The sequence below is a fragment of the Morone saxatilis genome, unplaced genomic scaffold (assembly GCF_004916995.1).
Source record: "Morone saxatilis isolate NCDOM2014 unplaced genomic scaffold, NCSU_SB_2.0 Contig23, whole genome shotgun sequence".
Classification (NCBI taxonomy): domain Eukaryota; kingdom Metazoa; phylum Chordata; class Actinopteri; family Moronidae; genus Morone; species Morone saxatilis.
The window spans coordinates 4,781,330-4,802,817 of NW_023339796.1; the positions used below are offsets into that span (position 1 = coordinate 4,781,330).

At 38.0% G+C, this 21,488-nt stretch overlaps 3 protein-coding genes across 4 annotated transcripts in view; 1 reads left to right on the forward strand and 2 right to left on the reverse strand.

The window, feature by feature from the left end:
- mettl17 (methyltransferase like 17) overlaps positions 1-4,552 on the reverse strand; it is a 4,939-nt gene extending 387 nt beyond the window's left edge. Inside the window, exons 1-13 of one of the 2 annotated variants that reach the window (XM_035671201.1) lie at positions 4,349-4,552; positions 3,389-3,530; positions 3,145-3,300; positions 2,966-3,053; positions 2,619-2,700; positions 2,383-2,456; positions 2,208-2,302; positions 2,031-2,101; positions 1,548-1,655; positions 1,272-1,340; positions 1,140-1,190; positions 947-1,039; positions 14-210 (exon numbers count right to left, since the gene is read on the reverse strand). In XM_035671201.1, the coding sequence (XP_035527094.1) occupies positions 14-210; positions 947-1,039; positions 1,140-1,190; positions 1,272-1,340; positions 1,548-1,655; positions 2,031-2,101; positions 2,208-2,302; positions 2,383-2,456; positions 2,619-2,700; positions 2,966-3,053; positions 3,145-3,300; positions 3,389-3,530; positions 4,349-4,411 (1,289 nt within the window). In that variant the 5' untranslated portion in view covers positions 4,412-4,552. Of the gene's footprint in view, positions 1-13; positions 211-946; positions 1,040-1,139; positions 1,191-1,271; positions 1,341-1,547; positions 1,656-2,030; positions 2,102-2,207; positions 2,303-2,382; positions 2,457-2,618; positions 2,701-2,965; positions 3,054-3,144; positions 3,301-3,388; positions 3,531-4,082; positions 4,220-4,348 lie in introns of those variants that run through there. The other variant, XM_035671202.1, reaches the window with a different exon arrangement.
- A 1,044-nt stretch (positions 4,553-5,596) lies between these two features.
- Positions 5,597-14,136, forward strand: parp2 (poly (ADP-ribose) polymerase 2). The gene is made up of 17 exons (XM_035671241.1): positions 5,597-5,803; positions 6,724-6,933; positions 7,137-7,304; positions 7,525-7,595; positions 8,188-8,238; positions 8,611-8,707; positions 8,828-8,903; positions 8,983-9,085; positions 9,189-9,342; positions 9,562-9,700; positions 9,816-9,879; positions 9,988-10,122; positions 10,563-10,690; positions 10,823-10,922; positions 11,171-11,269; positions 12,064-12,188; positions 13,402-14,136. The coding sequence occupies exons 1-17, from the start codon at positions 5,728-5,730 to the stop codon at positions 13,559-13,561; spliced, it is 1,956 nt and encodes a 651-aa protein (XP_035527134.1). The 5' UTR covers positions 5,597-5,727; the 3' UTR covers positions 13,562-14,136.
- On the reverse strand, positions 13,734-20,917 carry si:ch211-284o19.8 (protein lifeguard 1). Its single transcript, XM_035671242.1, has 6 exons — positions 20,796-20,917; positions 19,040-19,335; positions 17,988-18,188; positions 17,235-17,363; positions 16,392-16,535; positions 13,734-14,470 (listed from the first exon to the last, which is right to left on the reverse strand). Exons 2-6 carry the CDS (start codon positions 19,322-19,324, stop codon positions 14,336-14,338), a joined length of 894 nt encoding a protein of 297 aa, XP_035527135.1. The 5' UTR covers positions 19,325-19,335; positions 20,796-20,917; the 3' UTR covers positions 13,734-14,335.
- Positions 20,918-21,488: the final 571 nt, after the last annotated feature.

Sequence of the window (21,488 nt, forward strand, 5' to 3'; positions counted from 1 at the left end):
GCGCGACCTTTACCTGCTGTGCTTCTGTGCTGTCACCACCAGGTGTTGTAGCTTTCCATCTGGGCAGCACATTCGACAGTGGACGTGTCTCGATCTGCACTGCACCGGTGCGATCAGCCTGGCCCAGTCCACGTTTTCTGTTTCCGCTTTTGCCGCTTTTGTCCGACTCAGAATCAAGTAGATGAACTTCTCCCTCTGCAGCTGATTGTGCTGAAAATAAATAATAATGGAAAATTATTAAATTACTAACATTTTCATAGAATTAGTTAAATAAAAAGTAGCTCCACCTACACGTTACACACGTTACTACACGTTTACACCAGGGGTTAAAAAACGCTTATATCAAGTAACTCCATGTTATTTATCCTGGGGATAATCATTCAATCAAGTTTTGGAACAAAGTTTGTATACTGGTTCGGGGGATAGTTTATAATGTTGCCATGGAGTCTTGAGTCCTGTTATTTTTTTGGTCAATATTTGTTTACAGATTGGCAAATTGCACAATTAAATGTGCCAAATTAGCTATTAGCAGTTCCTGGTTACAATGTACAGACAACTTTCACTAGATTACTTAAGCACTGAAGAAAACTATTGTTCAGCATGCTAAATCAGCTGGTCAAACTAACTTCTAACTTTAGAACAACAGCATTCACTTGTCTCTTTCACCTGATGTAGTATCTCTGCCTCATGTCTTTCCCCCTGCGCCTCATAGACTTATATCAGTTGAAAGTTCTGTAAAAAGTTCATAAACGGACTTTGAGTTCTATTTTTTTTTGTCAAACTACTATTTCTTTCTTTTTCTTTTTGGAGCTTTTATTGCCTTTAATGGATAGTGACAGCAGAAGAGCGACAGGAAACGGGGGGAGAGAGTGAGGGGATGACACGCAAAGCTGGACTCAGCCTTGGTACTGATGTTTGACTTTCGAGAAGAAGAGTCTGCTCTTACCCCGGGCAGAGGAAGAGGATGGTACTGCTGCTGGAAGTTGCAGGGTGTGACGGGCTCTTGGGCGAGTTTAGGACACGTCAGTTCATGAGGACACTGGGAAAATAAAACAACAGAGAGAAGATGGAAGAATGCTGTGACACTGCCGGATGAAAGCATGGCTTGATATTTTAAACCAGCTGGGATTTAAGCATACCGGAGCAAACACCGACGCTGGTCTGGTATCATAGGCAGTCTCCTCCTGTTTCTGAAGAGAATTAGAAGTCATCAGTCTGCTTCCATTAACAGCGTCTAACAAGCACCCCTATTATCTACTGTGTTTGAATACCTTTAATAAAGCGTCTCTGGCTTCCATAAGCATCTGATGGCCCTCTTTGGTCCCATTTTCCACCAGCACCTATGCCATAAAACATATTTATCATTACCAATAAATAAAACAGCATCACAATAATTTGAAAGACACGTTGCAATTCAGACACAAAATGTCTCAAATCTGATAAATATTCACTCAAGTTCCAACAGGACAACAGGACCTCACACACAGATAATGGACAGTGAAGTGCACGTCATCAGTAGGTGAAGTTGTGTCATTATTTCAACCAACCAGGTACGAGCTTGTCTTTCTCCACAGAGTCAACACTGCCTCTTCTCGCTCCTTCACGTTGGGAAGCTCCGACAGGGTGAAGGCGGTTACCACCAAGTCAAACTGCACCTGGAGGGAGAAACACAGGACGGTCAGGGCTCCTTGTAGTCCTGGACAGTTTTGTATTGTGTGTCTCTGCTAAGAAATAAATTCTTTGATTGTTGATTTTGGTCAATAAAAGATAAATATTGCATTATTAGCAACAAACAGAAACAAAAAACACTTTCCTGACACATGGCTTTCAGTATACAGTTTGTTACATGCATCTGGGTACAACTGACAGAGCCTGTTCTATTCTATTCTAAATATATATATAAAATCTTTTGTTTGAATCTCAAAACTTAAGGCTAGAATACATTTAATGAAGAAACTCACACTTTCTAACACTGACTGTGTTTTTCTGCTGCTTAAATAAAGATTATGGGGGGGGGGGGTTAAGGTTACCTTAGGAGAGACAGGAAGGAACTGCCTGAAATAGACATGTTTGATGTGAGGTTCAGCTTCTTCGTCATCCCCTGCTCGTCAACAAAGGCAACAAGAAAACAACCAACCACGCTTAAAAACAAACGGCCAAACAAAACTGATACAAATCAAAACTGTTACAAGTGTTTGTGTTTGCACCTTTGAGAAGTTTCTCTGCCAGGATGTTCATCGGCCCAGAGCTGTCCACACACACCATCTCCTTCAAGGTGTCGCCCCAGCACGAGTGTGACGCCCTGCGGGACACAGACTCAACTCACAGTCTTGTATTTTACATGAAAACTGTCCTTATGCGTCACCAGTGTTTCATACGAACCAGACAACTGTTCCCAGCCCCGAACCGAAATCCAGGAGAGACTGAGGGGCAAAAGAGGGGTCCCTCTTCTTTATCTGAAATGATTCAAAGAAGAAAAAAATGTAATTTAGGGCAGAAAAAGACATTTGTTTTGTAATTTCTCCATGCTTTACCACTATAATATGATCTAGTTAAGGACTCCTTAAGGACAGCCCTGGTATCGTCACATCGATGAGTTAGCCTACAATGTTCTTTACCTCATTCATAGCTCTCCTCACTGCTGCGTAGCCCCCGGCCAGCCGAGCCGCCATGTACACCACAGCCAGATCTTCATCGTACCTGAAACACAGAGAGTGAGCTGTATATAAACTCAGTTGATAAGCTCCAAAATGTAACTGCAGAGGGGAGTTCACGAAACCCTGTCGCTCCACGTCTGGCTAACGTTTTGACATTCAAATTAAGTGTCTGAACTTTATATAAAGCTAGTATAAAAGACATAAAATGTTAATTATTGGTTAAAAATTGGCAAAAATGAGATCATTTCTGAACACACGTATACTTTTAAAACTCTCGTAAATTCATGAATAGTAAGAACAAGTGTTACTTCATGGTAGTCCAGTGGTATGTGGATCTTCTGAGCTCTGAAATCACTTTCTTCCTGATTCGGTCCTCCAGCAATTGTTCATCTATATCTGCAATATGAAGCACATTTACGTTTCATCATCTCATCTCTTCGCCGTTATTATACAGACATTATCATTTTCTGATTTGTCGGTCTCCCACCTCCATCTCCACACTTCTCTATTTCTTTCTTCCAAAGTTCTTTCTCCAGGCTCAAAGCTTTCTTCCTCAGAGTGAAATCCTCGACTGCTCGTTTTCTGCTCCACAGAAAGTTTGTGAGGCTATGAGTGCGTTCAGTCAGCCGGGGCAGCTGAGCTCCTACAGGTGGAGAGATGGAAGAGTCAGTCGCACCGTATTTTGACTCATTTCAGACCAGTGAAGATGCCACATTGATAACTTAACCTACTGTGAATGATCGAACATGCGGCCGTCTGGAGTTCCTCAGGGAGGCGCAGAGTTTTCAGGTTGGTCACACCTGGGTGCTTCTTGTGTCTTTCTCCTTTTAGGAAATCTACCTGTGGCTGTGGGTGTGCAGCTGCACTCATTGCCTGAGGAAGAAAAATAAAAACAAATGTTCTTTATGAACATATTGAACATCTTCACCACCTCTTTAAGATCAAGTGAGTTATCAATAACCAGAATAGACAGACAAGAAGTTCTAGAGCCATTATTTGGGCATTTGATTTTAGTTTGTAGTACATCTAAGGGTATTTTATTTTTGGATTTCATCACTGATTAACTCACACTCTGAACTTGTAGTAACAAATGTATGGTTATTGTATCTTTACACTGTTTTAAAATGTAGGTCATAAATCTTCCTATTGCCATATATAATATATATACTGTATTAAATGATTGTACCTGTATTACACAGCCCTATAATCACACAACAGTATAAAGAGCAGAGTAAATCAACAATAGATATCATAATGTGTCAGAAGTTTGTTTGTTTTGTTAGATGGTAAGTTGTTTAAAACTAGATTAAGACTGTAATTCATAGGTTTTCTGTCTGTAAAGCTTTTAGCAGCAAACACAAACATAAATACAATTATCCTCTATCAAATTGGAGCAAATAATAAATAAATAAACAATAAATTTACCACAATGTCTGTGTTTGGGGCATATTTCCCACTCAAAACTAAGTGGAGAATGTGACACTAAACGTACAAGACTGCGAGTTCACAGAAGAACAAATGTAATAAATTAATGAATATCAATATTAGTATCTATCATATGCTCTACATAAGCTGCGCTGTAAGCAGAGCTAATCGATTCTGTATTGATTTCAGTCCTGTTTCTACATCGTGTCTATCTATCTGACCTCCATGGTAAAGATGGTGCGTTCAATGACACAAACTCCACTCACCCTACACATCATCCTCACGACGGAAGCCTTACGACAGAGGACACAAACGCTCCGTGATGCCATATCTTCGGCACCTGAACGGGGATTTATTGTGTTTAAATTGCTTTTATATTTTAACTTTAATTTACATCCACATTTAATCAGCTCAGCGGCACGTTAGGTTTTTTTTTTTAACCAATCCTTAGACAAAATAGTTCCGACCTTCGTTTAAGGCGGAACCTTTGGTCCCCGAGGTTCTGTTCCGCGCCTACGAGCACAGACAGGAGTTCTCACTCTGCTCTGGTTTCCAGATACAGTCCAACATCTCCGACTTACGGCTCTCTTCTCCAAATACAGACACAAATACACCAATAAAGATAAGCCAATGCTACATTTGGACTATTTGTACAGAAGCGTATTGCATTCACTTGAAAAATAAAACAACTCTTTTCTGTTTTACGGAGTAATTTGTTTTTCTTTTTCAGAGTCATTTTTTTCTGTTTTTTAGAAGTATTTTTTTTGTTTTTCCTGAGTGATTTTTTTTCATTTTTCAGCAAATAATTCTTTTCCTGTTTTTTTTAGTAATTTTTTTCTAATTTTTGGTAGTATTTTTTTGCTGTTTTTCGAAAGTCATTTTTGTCTGTTTTTCTTCAGAGTCATCTTTTTTCACGTTTTTTCCTGAGTCAAATTTTTGATCTGCTTTTTCGTGTAAATTTTTCAGTTTTTCTTGAAGCCATTTTTTTCCTGTTTTTCCGTGTAAATTTTTTCTGTTTTTCTGGAGTCAATCGAAGGACGACCAAACTAAATGGCTAAACCAGTCTACGAACACGTGTATTATGAGATTAAAGACAGGACCTGATCTCAGTGATCTTAAACCGCAGATCAAAGTAAAATACCTGATTGAACTAGAACACAGCCGCTCATGTTTTGTTCCCCGTTAAATCGAGCTCTCAATAAAGGAATGAATGCGTCTATTGTTTCAAATGCTCTCTAAACTCTAAAAATTTGTCTGAAAAACAAAAAAAATAATTATTCAGAAAATCTGAAAAAAATTAATCCGAAAAACAGAAAAAAAAATATTCCAAAAAAACACACCAAAAAATAAATTATTCCGAAAAACACAACAAAAAATAAATTTTCAAGTGAATGCAATACTTAAATCGTTGTCATGGCAACGGCAAATGCCACTACTTTTTTTGTACGAAGGTGTAAAGCGCATGCGTGAAGCTCAGTTTTTTTTTTCCCCACGTCCGCGTGGTTCATCCTCATACTAAACGATCTTTGGCGGCAGCGGCTAGTGAAACAGTGGTGGAGAAAGTTTATTTATCGCCCTCTTTGTTGTCACTGTGCCCCCTTTTTTTCATTTACTGCGCCCACCTAAGTTATTTCCCCAGTCCACCATGAGGCGTACTACAAGAAGCACGAGAAATAAAATTGAAAGTGCTCAGGAAAATGAAGAAGTTCAGTCGAAAACAGGTTGGTGCTCGTTTCCCGCTGGAAGATTAGCTAGCAACTAACATCATCCCTGCAGCAGGAAATGAGAATGTTTGTTTATTTCTGCTTCGTGCAGCCTTTATGTGTGTTTACCTTAGTGTTATTGATCATGAATATCCCAAATGCATTCAGGAAGAACCAATGCAGCCCCTGCAGCACTCAGATAACAGCTTTAGAGAGGAACTTTGTTTTCATCTGAGGTTGCTGTTGAATCAGCACTGATATGCATTAAGCATTCATTTACACAATGCAGATTAAGGTAGTTTGAGTGTTATGTGAAGTGGTTAAAAAGAGACCAATACATTTAATTTTATACTCAATTATACAGATATTATGAGTAAGAATAATTTAGTGGTTTGACAATTACACTGGTGCTTTCTGTTAACTTTATCTGTAAATGATATTTCGGTAATTGGAGACTATTTGCAGTGTTAAAGTTGCAAAGATGCATATTTTTGGTTTTATTTCCTCCACTTAGGCTGAGTTATCGCTCATTTTTCTCTGCAAAAAGCTTTACAAATTTTAAATATATAAAAGAACTGAGTCATTAGTAACATAACAGGTTCATTACAGGTGAGCAGAAACATGGAAGGGAGAGAGTAGTCAGTAAAAGCGTTTAATTGAAAAGAAATATGTTTAATAATGTAATCAGTCCCAACTTTTCATACTGATGCTGTCGCTCTTTGAATCTAAAAACTAAACCTTTCTGTTCCTCCCAGTTATTAGACATTACTTGGTACAGAAATATGTAATTATACTATACTGGCTCCTATGTGTGGTTATTTTCATTATTGCTTAATTAAATAGCCATTTTTATTGAATTAAAACTGTTTTGAAAGTATTTGAATTGTCACAGTGTTAATAAAGTGTGGAGCAACCGTTCTCTCTCTCTGTGTGATCAGTGTGGCAGTGGAAAGGAGATGAAGGACAGTGGGAACCATACTCACTCGTAGACTGCGCCTTGCTGGACACGGCGGTCTCTTCGGGAAAAACCTCCGTCACTCTGAGTCTGGGCTCTGGGACGGCCTACGAAGTCGACCTGAAGAAGATGGTCCAGATTAATCCCGTCACCAAGTACAAGAGGAAGATTCGCTCCCAGGCAGTAAAACCAGGTATGCGTGCGTTAGGTGTTTAATCCTCTCTGCTTTGATTATTACACACATTAACACAAATGTCCAGGAAAGATTAGGAAAGGCTTCATAATAGAAGTATTATATAACATGTATATGGTTTTTGTTCAGGTTTGTAGTTACGTGAAATACCAGAATTACTGAAGATATTTAAAATGTTTTTTCTGTTGTCTTTTTTTGTCTAGAAAGTTCGAATGACGCTGGAGACTCGGCCGCTTATAATGGGAGACCAGTTGACGTTAAAGAGGAAGAGGAGGAAACGAAAGAGCAACCAGCAGCTAAAAGAAAGAGAGGACAAAGCAAGAGTCAGACAAAAACTGAAGCAATGCCCAAAAAGGAAATAAAAAGTGAAGGTAACGTGGATCTAATGTTCATATATGTTACGTAATACCATTAGGAAGTGGACATTGAAGTTGTTTAGTAACTGGTGACCCACAAGGGTAGTAACTATGGCCAGTGGTTTCTGTTTTGGGGGTTTAGAGGTTTTAAAAGACACAGTGTTATCTGTATGCCTTATTAGATTTTAGTTCACCTCTTTAATGGTTTTGTCTCTGGTCTTTGGACGTCGAACAGAGGTTGTGAGGACGGTGGTCATGAAAGGAAAAGCTCCAGTTGACCTCGAATGCAAAGCCAAACTCGGAAAGGTACGGTATCTTGAATGTTCTCACAAGATACAGAACCCGTGATTCACATCGGTCACGTTGTGGTTTGACACCTGTTTGAGCTTTGCAAAGCATTTGTCCAGTTACAGTTCCTCTTGTGAGAGCGTGGCACAGTTTGTGGTTTGTTAAACGTGAGAATCAGAATCAGGTTTGTTGCCAAGTTGGCTTTCACATACAAGGAATCTGAGTGTAACTCTTTTAAATCTCTGATCTTTAATCAATCAATAAAATATTTGATTTAATCTTTTAAATGATATTTTACATTGCTTAGAAAACAATCATTGTCAGATTAATCAGTAATGAAAATAACTAGTTAGTTGTTACCCTACAAACAATAATATTTGATTCACTGATTGTTATATTATATAGAGCATTTTACACCTTTGCCCTTATTTTTCAATCTGGAAAATTTTACTAAATCATTGCTGTCTTAATGCACATAAAACATATATGCAATGTAAAGAATGAAAATGCGAAGTTTACAGTCAAAACAATATGTTTTTATTTTCCTTCTACAGGATGCAGATCAGGTGCAGTTATCTTCATTTAGTAACTGTTCAATTTTCTCTTTCAGGCTCATGTTTACTGTGAAGGAAATGATGTTTACGATGTGATGCTAAATCAGGTAAATTATTTAATAGCATTTAAAAGTTGAATCAAAGCAATCTGCTAAATTAATCAACAAAAAAAAGTGTTGAGGTGGTTTTCTTAAACATATTAAGAATTATTACTAATTCAAAAGCTGTAGTGTGTATTTCAACATTGAGTAGTGCTGACTAAAACAGTACAACAGGTTTCAGGTGATGATTTTAGACCAAAATGTATTTAACTAGGCTTCTTGCCTTCTATAACTGACTATTTTCACCTACACTGTGATGTGTCTGTGTGATAAATGTGATTCTTCATAGCCAACAAAGCGTCTCCTACACTGTTTCTTAAATGAAGTTTGAAGAACAGAAATCAAGTTGATTTTTAGACTTTCTGTCTTATTTTGTAGACAAATCTTCAGTTTAACAACAACAAATACTACCTGATCCAGCTGTTGGAAGATGACAGCGCCAGGGTTTACAGTGTGTGGATGAGATGGGGCAGAGGTAAGTTTATGTTTGTATTTATGCAGGAAACTAAGCCTGCAGTCTGGAAGATCTTTTCTAAAATGTGAATTAACAGATTGAATATATTTTGGTTTGATTTATGTATTGTTTTGTTTTCAGTGGGAAAAGTGGGTCAAAACAGTCTGACAGCTTGTGGTGGAGACCTGCTCAAAGCCAAAGATATCTTCAAGAAAAAGTGAGATTGTGCAATTAAAACAAATATATCGTCTCACATTGAAGCGAGTTTAGTAAAATTCTGCATTGTTTTGCCACAGGTTCCTTGACAAGACAAAGAATGAGTGGGAAGACCGAGCGAGTTTTGAGAAAGTAGCTGGAAAATATGACATGGTGTTTATGGACTACAGTGTGAATGAAAAGGCAAAGAACCAACCACCTATATACCCCCTCAATATCTGTGTAATCAGTGCCTGAACTCTTTGAACTCTATTATTATGAACATGTATATATTTCACTGTTCCAGGAGGAGAACCAGACCACAGTGGATGCTGTACCCAAAAAGAGGACCTCCACGCTGGATGTGAAGATCCAGTCGCTCCTGGAGCTAATCTGTGACATCAAAGCTATGGAGGAGTGTGTGCTGGAGATGAAGTTTGACACCAAGAAAGCTCCTCTCGGTCAGTCTGACAGAACCAACATTTCTGATTTAGACTAATAACATTCCCCGAATTTAATTGAATTTAATTTTACGTACAAATATTTGATACAGTGTGATCCCAAGACGCAATAAAAGAAGTTTGAACTCCAGTGGTGCCACCTGACTATATAAATAGAACATGTAACCAGTATTGTTGTGCTTCACATTTCAAATTCAATATTTGTCTTTCTACCTGCAGGCAAGCTGACCTCAGAGCAGATCCGCGCAGGCTACTCGGCACTGAAGAAGATCGAGGAGTGTTTGAAGAAGAAGGGCAGCAGTCGTGAGTTGCTGGAAGCATGTAACCAGTTCTACACCCGCATCCCTCATGACTTCGGGTGAGGAATATGTGGCTGTGCAGTTGCAGAGAAATGCTCTAAATAACACTGTTGGAAAAACATGACGTCTGAATGAATTGACTTCTCGCTGTAACTAAAACATTTAATTCTCCAGGTTGAAAACTCCTCCAATGATTCGATCAGAAGCCGAGCTTAAGGAAAAAATATCATTGTTGGAGGTAAGGGGCTTCTCCATTAATTAACTCTAATTATTCTGTTTATGTCTTCACTTAAATCAGTTGTCCATACTTTATTATCAATACTTTTTTCTGTCTTTCATTTTAAAGGCTCTGAGTGACATTCAGATAGCAGTGAAAATGGTTCAGTCCAGTAATGACAGTGACGAACATCCTCTGGACAGACAGTACCGCTCCCTCCAGTGCCAACTGCAGCCTCTGGACTCCGCCGGCAATGAGTACAAGGTCTGTGTTTTAACTGTTATAATGATAAAAGTCAGGGTTTACCTGCCTGGACTAATACACTGCTGGTATGTTCATGGATGCACCCTCGAGATGTATATGGTGCTTTTATTATCTAAGCACTGGATTCGTATCATGACAGTTAAATCAGGAAAGACAGGATTGATGGATGCGAGGCCAAACGAAGTTAATCCACTTATAAAACTGTTCCTCAAAATCTAGTAGTTTGTTTATAATCTTATATGTAAATCAATGTAACATAATAATTCTTTCATACTTGCTAGGGCTGCACGATATGGTACAAACATCATATTGACATTATTTTGACAGATATTGTGATTGCAATATGATTTACAATTAGCAGGAATGGCTTTATTTATTTCCCTATACACTGATTAACTGATGAGAAACACAAACTGAACTTTCCTCTTCTCTGTGTGAAGGTGATAGAAAGGTTTCTACTGTCCACTCACGCCCCCACCCATTCTGACTACAACATGACTGTCCTTGACATCTTCTCCGTGGACAGAGGCGGGGAGAGTAACAACTTCCTCTCACAGTTGCACAACAGGTAACAGACAGTCTGCTTAGTATTTGTATGAATAGTCAATACACCTCTAGGCTTATACCATTACTGGTTTTTGTTCCATATTTGCCTGCGTAATGTCTGACAGCGAGTCCACTATGTCTGTGTGTCTGCCAGGACTCTATTGTGGCACGGTTCCCGCCTTTCTAACTGGGTCGGCATCCTCAGTCAGGGGCTCCGAGTGGCCCCACCTGAAGCTCCCGTCACTGGTTACATGGTAGGGCGGACAGAAAAATACATTCAGATTCTGTTTTTGACTTGATTTTGACTTTATGTTTGTCTCCAAACCCTCTGCTTTAAAAAAAGTCATGAGCCAAATTTTGGAAAATCATGTTATTGACTATTAACAGATGATGATTTCAGCACTTTGGAATGAAATTATCTATAAACTATAAGATTGTTTGCAATACAGCAATAGATTTTTTGTCCCAGTGATAATAATTTCTCAGTTTCTCTTTCATCTAGTTTGGAAAAGGTATCTACTTTGCTGACATGTCGTCAAAGAGTGCCAACTACTGCTTTGCCAACCAGAACAACCACGTTGGACTGCTGCTACTGTGTGAGGTGAGTTCATTTGTCTTCTGTGGCAACATTAAGGACGTTTTAGAGGTAGTTGTATGCACATCCCATCCTATATTTAGGCCGGGTGAAGGACAATAATTTCTATGGTGTCTGCACACTGGATTCTAGAAAAGGGCAACGTTTCAACCCGTTATCATACTTTTTTAGGTTCTTTTAAAATGCGATGTGACTGGTTTGTGTTTATATTACGTTTTTGAATCAATGCATCCATGGTCTGTGCATATTAAAATTGGAATATTTATTATCAAAAGGTTAACCCTTTTTACCCTTAATTACCTTTATTTTCTAATCTTTTGATAGTTTAAAGCTTTTTGTGTAATTACATGGATGGCTATATATGCTTGCCCATATATCTGATGAACATATAGCAGATCATACATATACATATAGCCTCATAAATAAATAAATATACCAGCAGTAAACAAAGTGGTGTTTTATTATTGATAAAGAGAGTTGGCTGCCATCCAGTATAACTCATGTACTGTAATTAATGTGGGTGTTATCAATCTATAGCACACGATTGGGTGTAGTAGGTTTGGCACGACTGTGGAAAACATTGAACAAAGGTTTTTATGGTGGTTTTTATTCACAACTTGTAGTTATAGAGTAGATTTTCCTTTTTGCTGGTCTCACACCTGCTATTTGTCACCTCAATTTCCACTCAAAACTAAGCTGTTTATTGATGCTGCCAATGAAGAAACTAGCGTAAAAAAACATATACATGTTTGGCCCAGATGTGATGCAGGTCTTTGCTTTGTGTCTGTGTGTGGTTGCAGGTCGCTCTGGGAGACTGTAACGAGCTGCTGGATGCCGACTACGAGGCCCACAAACTTCCTCCTGGAAAACACAGCACCAAAGGCCTGGGACAGACCGGGCCTGACCCCAAAAACGCTGTCACACTGTTAGTCTGTCTCATCACACTGACACATTTCATGCAGGCCAAACATTGATTTAATTGTGCTCACTGTTACACAACAAAAATCACTACATTATCTGAGAGGGGCAGTTTGTTAATTACATTAGCAAAGAAAAAAAAAATGCAGGTTCAGCACAGAGAAAAATGCAAATACAATAACAAACATTATAATAAGTAGCCCTTAAAGAATCACTATTAACTTCTCCTTTCTTAAACTGCTTCTGAGATTTATAGTAACCATCATCACTGGTATCTTCTGATGTGTCCTGCTAACTGTAAAATAATAAAATTTCTAATTTCCTTTATGTTCATGTGTCTAAAGGGTGAATAATAACAATTAATGATGTTTTGCTATTAATTTCACAATATAATACAGTTATTAATTATTAGATTTAGTCCTATTGTGTCAGAAGCACACTGAACCATTTAGAGAAATACATTTAGCTCAGAGACCCCAATATCTTCATGGTGTTGGGTGAGATTTATTTTATCTACAATATGTAGACCTATATGTATTTGTTTAGGGACATTTTCAGGCACGCCATACAAATGTCAGATGTTTTTTTTTACTCTAGAGAGAGGCAGTTCGGAAGAAAACCACTAAAAAGTCAAAATATTAAATGTTATTCGCTCTGCAGTGACTCATACACTAATGGACTGACCTTGCTTTACTCTCATTTGTTCTGCCTCCGGCTCTGCTGCCTTGCCTCTGTAGATTTAACTATCTGAAAAAATACAGTTTTTTTTTATTACAGAACAATCATCTGAGCATGAAACATCACTAGTTTTATTTAGTGCCATCCTTAAAATCCAAATGTGATCTACCTAATAGACAGTGCTACAGCGGTTTATGGTTCCTTTCTTCTGGTTCAAATCTTTTAGATTTGATTTCCTGCCTTCCTGGCAGCAGCTGGTTTCACTTCATCTCAAGCTCATCTTAATTCTCTGCAGGTTAATTTCCATATTGTGCTAACATGGACGGAAACTAGTTACTCTCTGAAAGATAGGAAATCGATCTGAACAATCGAACAGTTAAAGTATGTTTTGAAAAAGTATTTAAGTAAGGAATGGCAATTTGTACCTAATGTGTTAAAACCACCAGAATTGTCATTTTAATTTGTATTCACCTCTCTCTCTTTCTCTCTCTTTCTCTCTCTTTCTCTCTCTTCCTCTATCTTCCTCTCTCTCTCTCTCTCAGGGATGGTGTGACCGTGCCAATGGGGCCCGGGGTGAAGACAGGGGTGGGTAAACATAACAGTTACTCCCTCCTGTACAACGAGTACATCGTTTACAACCCTGCCCAGACTCGCATGAGGTACCTGCTGCGGATCAAGTTCAACTACTCTTCACTGTGGTGAGGCAGTATGGGGATTTGGTCTCCTCAAACCAGGGAGTAAACGTCACTCAAGTCATTTTTCATGTGAAGTTAGATACCGTACTGTTAAACCTAAAACTGTTTTTAAAATCGTGGTTTAATCATTCAAGCAGAAATGCCAAATAATCTGGCTGAAGCTTCTCAGGTGTGAGGACTTTCTGCTTTTGTTTGTCTGATATCTTTGGGTTTTGAACTGTTGGTTGACTAAAACAAGCAATTTATTAAAGTGGGACTGCAGGTTTACTGTGTGGCTGCCGAAGCTTTGGTAAGGGTAGAAGATGAGGATGGATCCATGTGATACAGTAAGAAGAAAACATGCTGAACATTTTGCACTACTTTTTGTCCTTGTTGCTTTATATTGTGTACGTCCTGATCAATATAATCTGTATTTTATTGCATATTACATGTGGCAACATTCATTGCATTGCAAAATGGCCTTATGGATCTAGTAGATTATCAGTCTCTCAGTTCTTTAGGCAGGTTTGACATTAGCATTTATCCTGAATAATTACTTAAATGTTATCGAATGTGTCTTATTAATGTAAAACAAAAAAAAAAGAAAGAAATGTAATGTTTTCATTTGTTTCAGTAATTTAAATTCTTGTAAGGGTTGACATGCAATGCAAAACAACAAAAACAGTTTTTTATATTTTTCAGCATGAACATAATAATAGTAACAATAATAAAGAACTTTTCATTGTGGAAATACTTCGGAGTGTCTGTCTGTGTGTGTTTGGGTATGTGGATGTTATGGTTTTCACCTCCTCCCCAGCAGGTAGAGGAAGATGAGGACTATGTCCAGGTAGATCATGAGCGCGGCGTTGATGTAATCCTCTGGATCCAGACTGTATCTCGACGTCCCCATCAGCATCTGACAGTCGATCATCAGGAACTGAGACAAACAGGAAGGGAGAGAGAGGAGGAGATAAAGATTTAGCACAGGGTGAGGGATTAGCGCTGACATGTTTTACAATAAGCTTTTTTTCATGGAAAACATTTAATCAAATTAATGACGGCTGAATTCTAATTAGCTGCTTCAGTGTCAGGATCCTGTCACACTCATGAACGGAGCCATCATTAATGTTATTAGTAGTGTGAGTGTTGCATGAAATAGGATAAACACAAGTGTTAGCAGTGACACTAATTAAGGATCTGTTGCATTTAGTGTAGCAGAGGCACAGTAGCACCTGAATGTAACAGAACTTGAATTTCTATCATTGGTAACACCTTCGTTAAATTTTACCCTACTATTTCATGTCAAAATGGCAGCTGTGAAGAAGGTGTATCCTCACCAGTTTTCTGTTGACAGATATTGAAAGCACCTGTGTGGGAGTGCAGGACCTTTCACCCATTAATGACTGTCAGTTATATTTAGCATGTTAAAGGAAAAAACCTTCAGAAAACCACAGAAGGGTTTCTGTTAGAGATGAAAACAAAATCTGCTGTGGAAACTGTTGAGACTTGTGGCTACACATAAACATTTCACATATTTATCATGCCATAGTTGATAGACAAGGTTGAATTTCTTTTAAAAGCAAGCAAGTTTAACATTAATTTAACTATCATGTTAAACAATATCTACGCTGAATCAGAGCACATATTGTGATTGAAGTTGTTCTGAATCCAATGGTACCTCATATTTGATAAAACCCCTTGTAGTTTTTGACATACAGACATTTCTGTTGGATACTATATTTAGCTTGTTCACGAGGTGTTAATCATTTTATCCTATAAAAAATACATTATAAAATGTCTCTGAGCTCTAATAGCAATACTGGACCAAGATACAGATTATCATTTTTCTTTTTGAATCTATATTTTAACAGTCTAATGTATGTGTGTATCAAAAGTTATGAACATCTCAAATCCTTTTTACATCTAACCCCTAGAGACTAAAGGCTAGACAAATTATGTTAAGAGTAGTAGCGTCATACTTTAAGTTAAGTGCTGTAAAGGAAAATTATAAAATTCCACTGTGGGTTAATGTGTCTGTTTTCCATACTTGTTTGTTTTCATGAGGTTAAGTGTCAAAACAAGTTCTGTAAATGAAGTGGAAGTGTGCATTTTGTGCATGACAGCTTCCTTTTTCTCACAAAAGAATTGTTTATAGTGGAACCTGAACTGCCTAATGTCAGTAATACCATATGATCCTCAACAGTAACATTAGTTATTCACCTTCTGTATGTGGTTGCAGGCTGTTGGGAGACATTGTACATCTATAAACTACAAGTTGAACAAGTGCAACAGTGGACTGTAAGCATGAGAGGCTGTTTGATCATCTTTCAGACCTGAAGCAAACACACTAATGTTAGGTACAGTAGCAAGGGAAGCTAACTTACTCACAAGTGTTGGTAAATCAGTTGGTAAATCATTTTTAATACCTTATTCCACACATCAATCTTCTGCCATGTATCTGGGTCATATTAATGTATTACTTATATTACTATGTAGTATTGTTATATATACAGCAGGGAAGCATTGACACAAATGTGATATAACTATTTAATAATAAATGCATGGACTTAATTGTAGGCCTTATTGTCCTTTCTGGTTTTCCATCATTCTTTGACCAGTAAAAAGGTAAATTGCATTTAAAAGTCTTAAATTTGGTTTCATCTGAACCACATTACAACACAAGCCATGTAGCTGTAACAGGAGTCAAATCTATCAGTGATGGAAGCGTTTAACCTGCCGAAGTGACAAAGATGAAGCTTCACATGGGGAAAGGGCGCAGAGACGTGCTGTGTAAGTCTTGTTTGCACATCCCTTGAGATGGTCGTATTATTATTATTATGATATAATATTTTACTTACCAGTGAATACAGCAGAGCACCCAGACATCCATAGGCGATATCAGCCATGTAGGAGTAGTAGAAGGTGGAGAAGAACCCAAACATGAGTAAGTCCACAAGCAGAATCAGCAGAATGCCATAGCAAATGGTGAAATCATAACGAGTCTGCAAATAGCACAGAAATAAATTAATTTCATGAACAGTGACAGTGTCCATATATTGATTAAAGCAACTTTTAAGTAAGTAACATAAAAATGCATTTGACATTTTTTGTATACATTTTTATGATTTATTTCCTTTTCTAATATTTATTTTTACTCTTATTTTAGTTATTATTCTTTAATGCACACTAACTAGTAGCACAGATAACAGTAGAACTAGTAAGCCAACCTACATCTTAATGCTCAAAATGAAGATGATAGATAAAATTCTTATTTTATTTTCAAATTACTTAAATTCAACACTTTTTTAATAACACCGGGAATTAAAAAGGGATGTAGCTGTTGTCTTGTTTAGTCTAAAGTCTATTTGCTGTATGTACAGAGGACACAGCTGAGTAAGAACAGCTGTATCAGAAAACACCTGTAGGTTATAATCATTTTAATATTCAGTTCATCTTCAGAGTATTCAGTGTATAAATTGTTGATGAAATTTCTGTTGAGCAACTTATCAATTATTCAACTAACCGTTTCACATTAAGCCTCTTTTGATGCTATTTTCAGCACTTGCAGCTTGTACCATCTTAAAGTCAAATATGGAAACAGTTGAGAGCTGTAACTTCAAAACTGAGAGAGAAAGCCACTGAGATGTGCACATCGCTTTGGGTGCAAACAGGAAGCATTTTGAAATATCTGGTTGTCTGACCTGTGCAGAGAATATAATGATTGCAAGAGAAATGGCCAGCGTTGCTCCCATAGTGATGATAACAACGTTGGTGTCGTGGAAGGAGGCAACGGTTCCCACCATGTATGACAAGCTCAGGGTGACCAGAACCTGTAGGCAACAAAATTCAACACATTAAACATCTACAATATTATTTGGGGAAACTTTTAATAGATTCACAACTTCTGCTTCAAACAGAGACGACCCAGATTTATGTCTTAAAATCATCATAGTCTTTTATATGACTGTGTTTGTGTCTTGCTCTGCCTAGTGCAATTCACATCACAATGCAGCAAGAGTGTGTCCTATTTTAGCAACCTCAACGGCTGTGAACTCGAGTTTAAAGGAAGCTGTGGTTTTCATTTGGAAACAAAAACGAAAGAACACAACTACTACTAATTAGTGCCATTGTACCCTTGATTGCTACCACTTAATATCTTTACTTTACTGGAATAGATTATTTCATGTACACACAACTTTTTAAGTAGTTTTTCCATCAAAAAAGTGTTTTTTTACTTTACTTAAGTCTGCCTGCTTTACCGTCGACAATGTGACCTCTGGGGTTAAACTACACAGCTATGACTCTTTCATCATATTCTAACCGTCCTTTTAATCTATTTAAATCTTTTGTTGCGTGTTTTTTTATATGGGTATCTGTGACAGGATCCAATATTGTGTAAAGTCAGTTTCCCCATTAGACGTTTGAAGATTCATGCTCCTGCATTTGTAACCCACCAGTCCCACGATGTTCCAGGGGTGACGCCGACTTAAGGACCTGAAGCAGATGAGGGCGATGGCGACCACGAGGAAGAGGACGAACGAGCTGATGTAGGCCGCCAGGTGTTTTTGCACCACCTCTTTGACTGCGCTGGAGAAGGTGAACACACACACCACGCTGAAGGTGAACAGCAGCTGGATAGTCAGGATGCAGAACACCTGCACAGCAAATCAACAGTTATAAAAAATGACTAAATATTCTGCACTGTAAAAGCAGCTGATCAAATGTTTCAGAGTAAAACTTGATTTGTGACCATTTATGGATTAAGCAATTCAGCACCACATATTGCTATTAAGAGTTCATAAAAACAAACTGGCAAATCAGCAAGCATGGCTGTCAAAATAGCTCCCTAAAGGTAATGTATCAGTGGTTGAAACATCCAGCTTCTGCCACTCCAACTGGTGGTAATACGAATGCAAACTAGACTAAACCTACTGACACAAAAGATTGTAACAATGTACATGTTTATATAATTAAAGTATTATTGTGGTCAGGCAAAAACCGAGCAACTTGTCATGTAGATGTCTCGTTGTTGTCCTTGAACCGGCCATGATGCATTCTGTTATTGTGACCAGAACCAGAGACAGTGAACCTCTACCTGCTCAATTAATAGTTTTGGAATCGAGGTGATTTTATGCTTTTCATGATTTGGCTCGAATTTGTGTTCTTTTCACAGGTTGCATATTGTATTTCTACAAGCGATGTTTCTTATTGAAAGAAGAATTTAGAAGCCTGAACAGGTTAAAATGATCCATTAATTTACAGACAAAAAGCAAAGACTTGGGAAAAGTCTGGAAATATATTTTTGATGTTTTCTGAAATTTCTCTTGCAACCCCTTAGGAGGGTCCTGAAACCAGATTGAGAGATTCTGGTGCAGTACAACGTCCCTGTGCACAACATGAACGCACCATATACTGTTTACACATCAAAAAGTATTTGTCATCAGTCACCATATTATTTCTGGATGTAGGTCAGTAGTCAAAAGTTAGAACTCCGAGTTGTACAAACCTTTCTAACAAACGCTCTTCTCACTGTCTTGTCGTCAAAAGCGGATGAGGTTATAGGTGGACTTGTGTCTGGGTCCAGGGCTTCTTGGACCACATCTTGGAGAAACTCAGTGCCAGCTGTTTCGACTTTGAGTTCAGGGTACATTTCGGGTGCAGCAGAGTAGGGTGGAGGTTGCTGCTCTTCATAGGGGTATGGCGGAGATGGTGATGGTGGCGAGGAGGACACATCTGGACCAGGAGCCTCCTTTGTCTCTGTGGATGCGACGGGCTCGGCTGCGTCTGACATTCTGGAGGAAACTGTAGGGCCAAAGATAAAGTTCAGTCAAACTGGAAATTCTTAATTAGGTAAAAACCCCTTGAGATGAACCATCTCGTTTTCAAATAGAAGGATGGATGTATACAAAAGCAAAACACAGGGCTGATGGGATATATTATGTTCAGCAGGTGAGGTAGGAAGCTCCTGTTTAATGTGACAAAATAAACTGTATGATTTACTCATTAACTTTAGTGTCTAAACAACTGAAAAGGACGTTTCCAGCCAGTGAAGTTGAATGTAACTGTAGTTAACTGTCATCCAGGTGTAAGCCTGAGTGCAGGGGGAAGTAGACCATGTTGTAAATCCATTCAGACGGCAAAAGAGGGTTTGTTTCTCCAAATTTCCTGTCGAACTCTGTTGGTGTAATTTAGTGAAACACTGGTCATTTTTTTTTTAACGTACAGGTTTGTTTACATCACATCTGGATGTTTAAATACAACCACATCTATTGCTGTCTAGTTGCTCAAGAATGGAACAAAGATTACAAAGTAAGGCTTGAGCTGTGGGGCCACTTCTCTTGGGGGAAACCAGTGTTGTGTCATTTAGTTTGAAAACCCTAACAGTCCATAAAAATACACCGATTTATAGATTTATCCAACACTGCAGCAAGTTATAATAACAAGACAATGGGAATTTTTTTCACCACAGACCTTTTGACTTGTCATAGGAAAAGTTGTGACTAATGACATTAGCGATGGCTGTTATATTCATGATGTGACAGTGACTTAAGTTAGTTATTTACACCTGTGCTATTCCTACTGTGACATGTCTCCTGTTAAAAAGGAGTAGATTAAACCTTTAAACAAACAATTACCTGTCCATGCAGACGTGTTCAAGTAAACCTACGGAGGTCTACATGACATCACTGAGATGTTACTGTATATTTATATTTGCAACGTTTGTGTGGCAAAGATGTCAGCGAAGTCACGTAGACCGACCTAGTTTTTGAGCATTAAACACTGTAGTACATGTTCAGGCTGACGGTCAATAAAAACACAGTTCTTTTTCTTCCTCCGCTGATGAATTAACTAAAATGAATACAATAAGCTTTAAAGGTCCATTGATGCAGTTATACTTGCTGCACCTGCTTCACTTTTAATTCTGATAGTTTACCACAAAATCACACAGTTCACACAAAGAAATCTGGTGTTCCCATAGTGGTATTCTGGCAGTTAGGTTGTTTTTTTGCATGTGTTTTAGACCACATGAATATCAGTTTCTGCAGGATTAGGTAATAGTGGAAGTAAATGGAAAAATATTTAATAATACTTCATAATAAGAGACTTAATAATAATAAATAATGTTTTGTTGAAAATACTAGTAAATACAATACTACAAGCAAATAAAATGCAGTAGAGAACACATTAGCATATTTTATTTAACTTTACTCACAGAACCAGTTGAGTTCTTTGATAACAAATAAAGTGAATGTTCTGCTTACCTTTTCTGCGGGATTACGGTGGATTATAGAGAACAATAGTCCAACACCACACTGTGCTGCATGAGAAGGAGACGACACAAAAAGCATTCCTTGTTGGGTGATGGGTGTCATTTATTCAAACCACCTGTGGCGTTTTACTTCCTGTCTGTATGAAGTGAAGAAAAAAAATTCCTGTATGTAAGGCAGTATATTGCAGAAATTGGTAACTCCAAGGTTGCTTCACAGTCGTTGAGAAGACATCAAAGTAAGGTATGGGGACTTCCAGGGGGCCTTATATCAGATCATATCAGTCCTACAGGGTGCACAACAAAATCGGACTGTGCAGACTAGAGCACAATTAAAGTATAAATTGTGCTTGTGACACTGGCCGTTTCACTGTTCAATAGTCACTTTTTACTTGCTCCTACATGGGACACAATTTAGGACACATTACAAGTACACATGATCTCTGGGAGTACTTGATAGTGAACATGATTAGGAACCATTGGAAGCTGTTGCCAGGCAGGTTTTTAAATTGCAGTGATAAGTGTGTAGCCTGTTTACAGACCTCTGAATCATTTCCCACATCTCAAGATTGTTTTCAGAAATTCAAACTGAAAGTGAAACTGAATGGCAATTGAGTCTGATTGCGGTATCAGGCTGAGAGATGATTCAAAAATGTATAACTTATAATTAAATGTATAATAATAATAA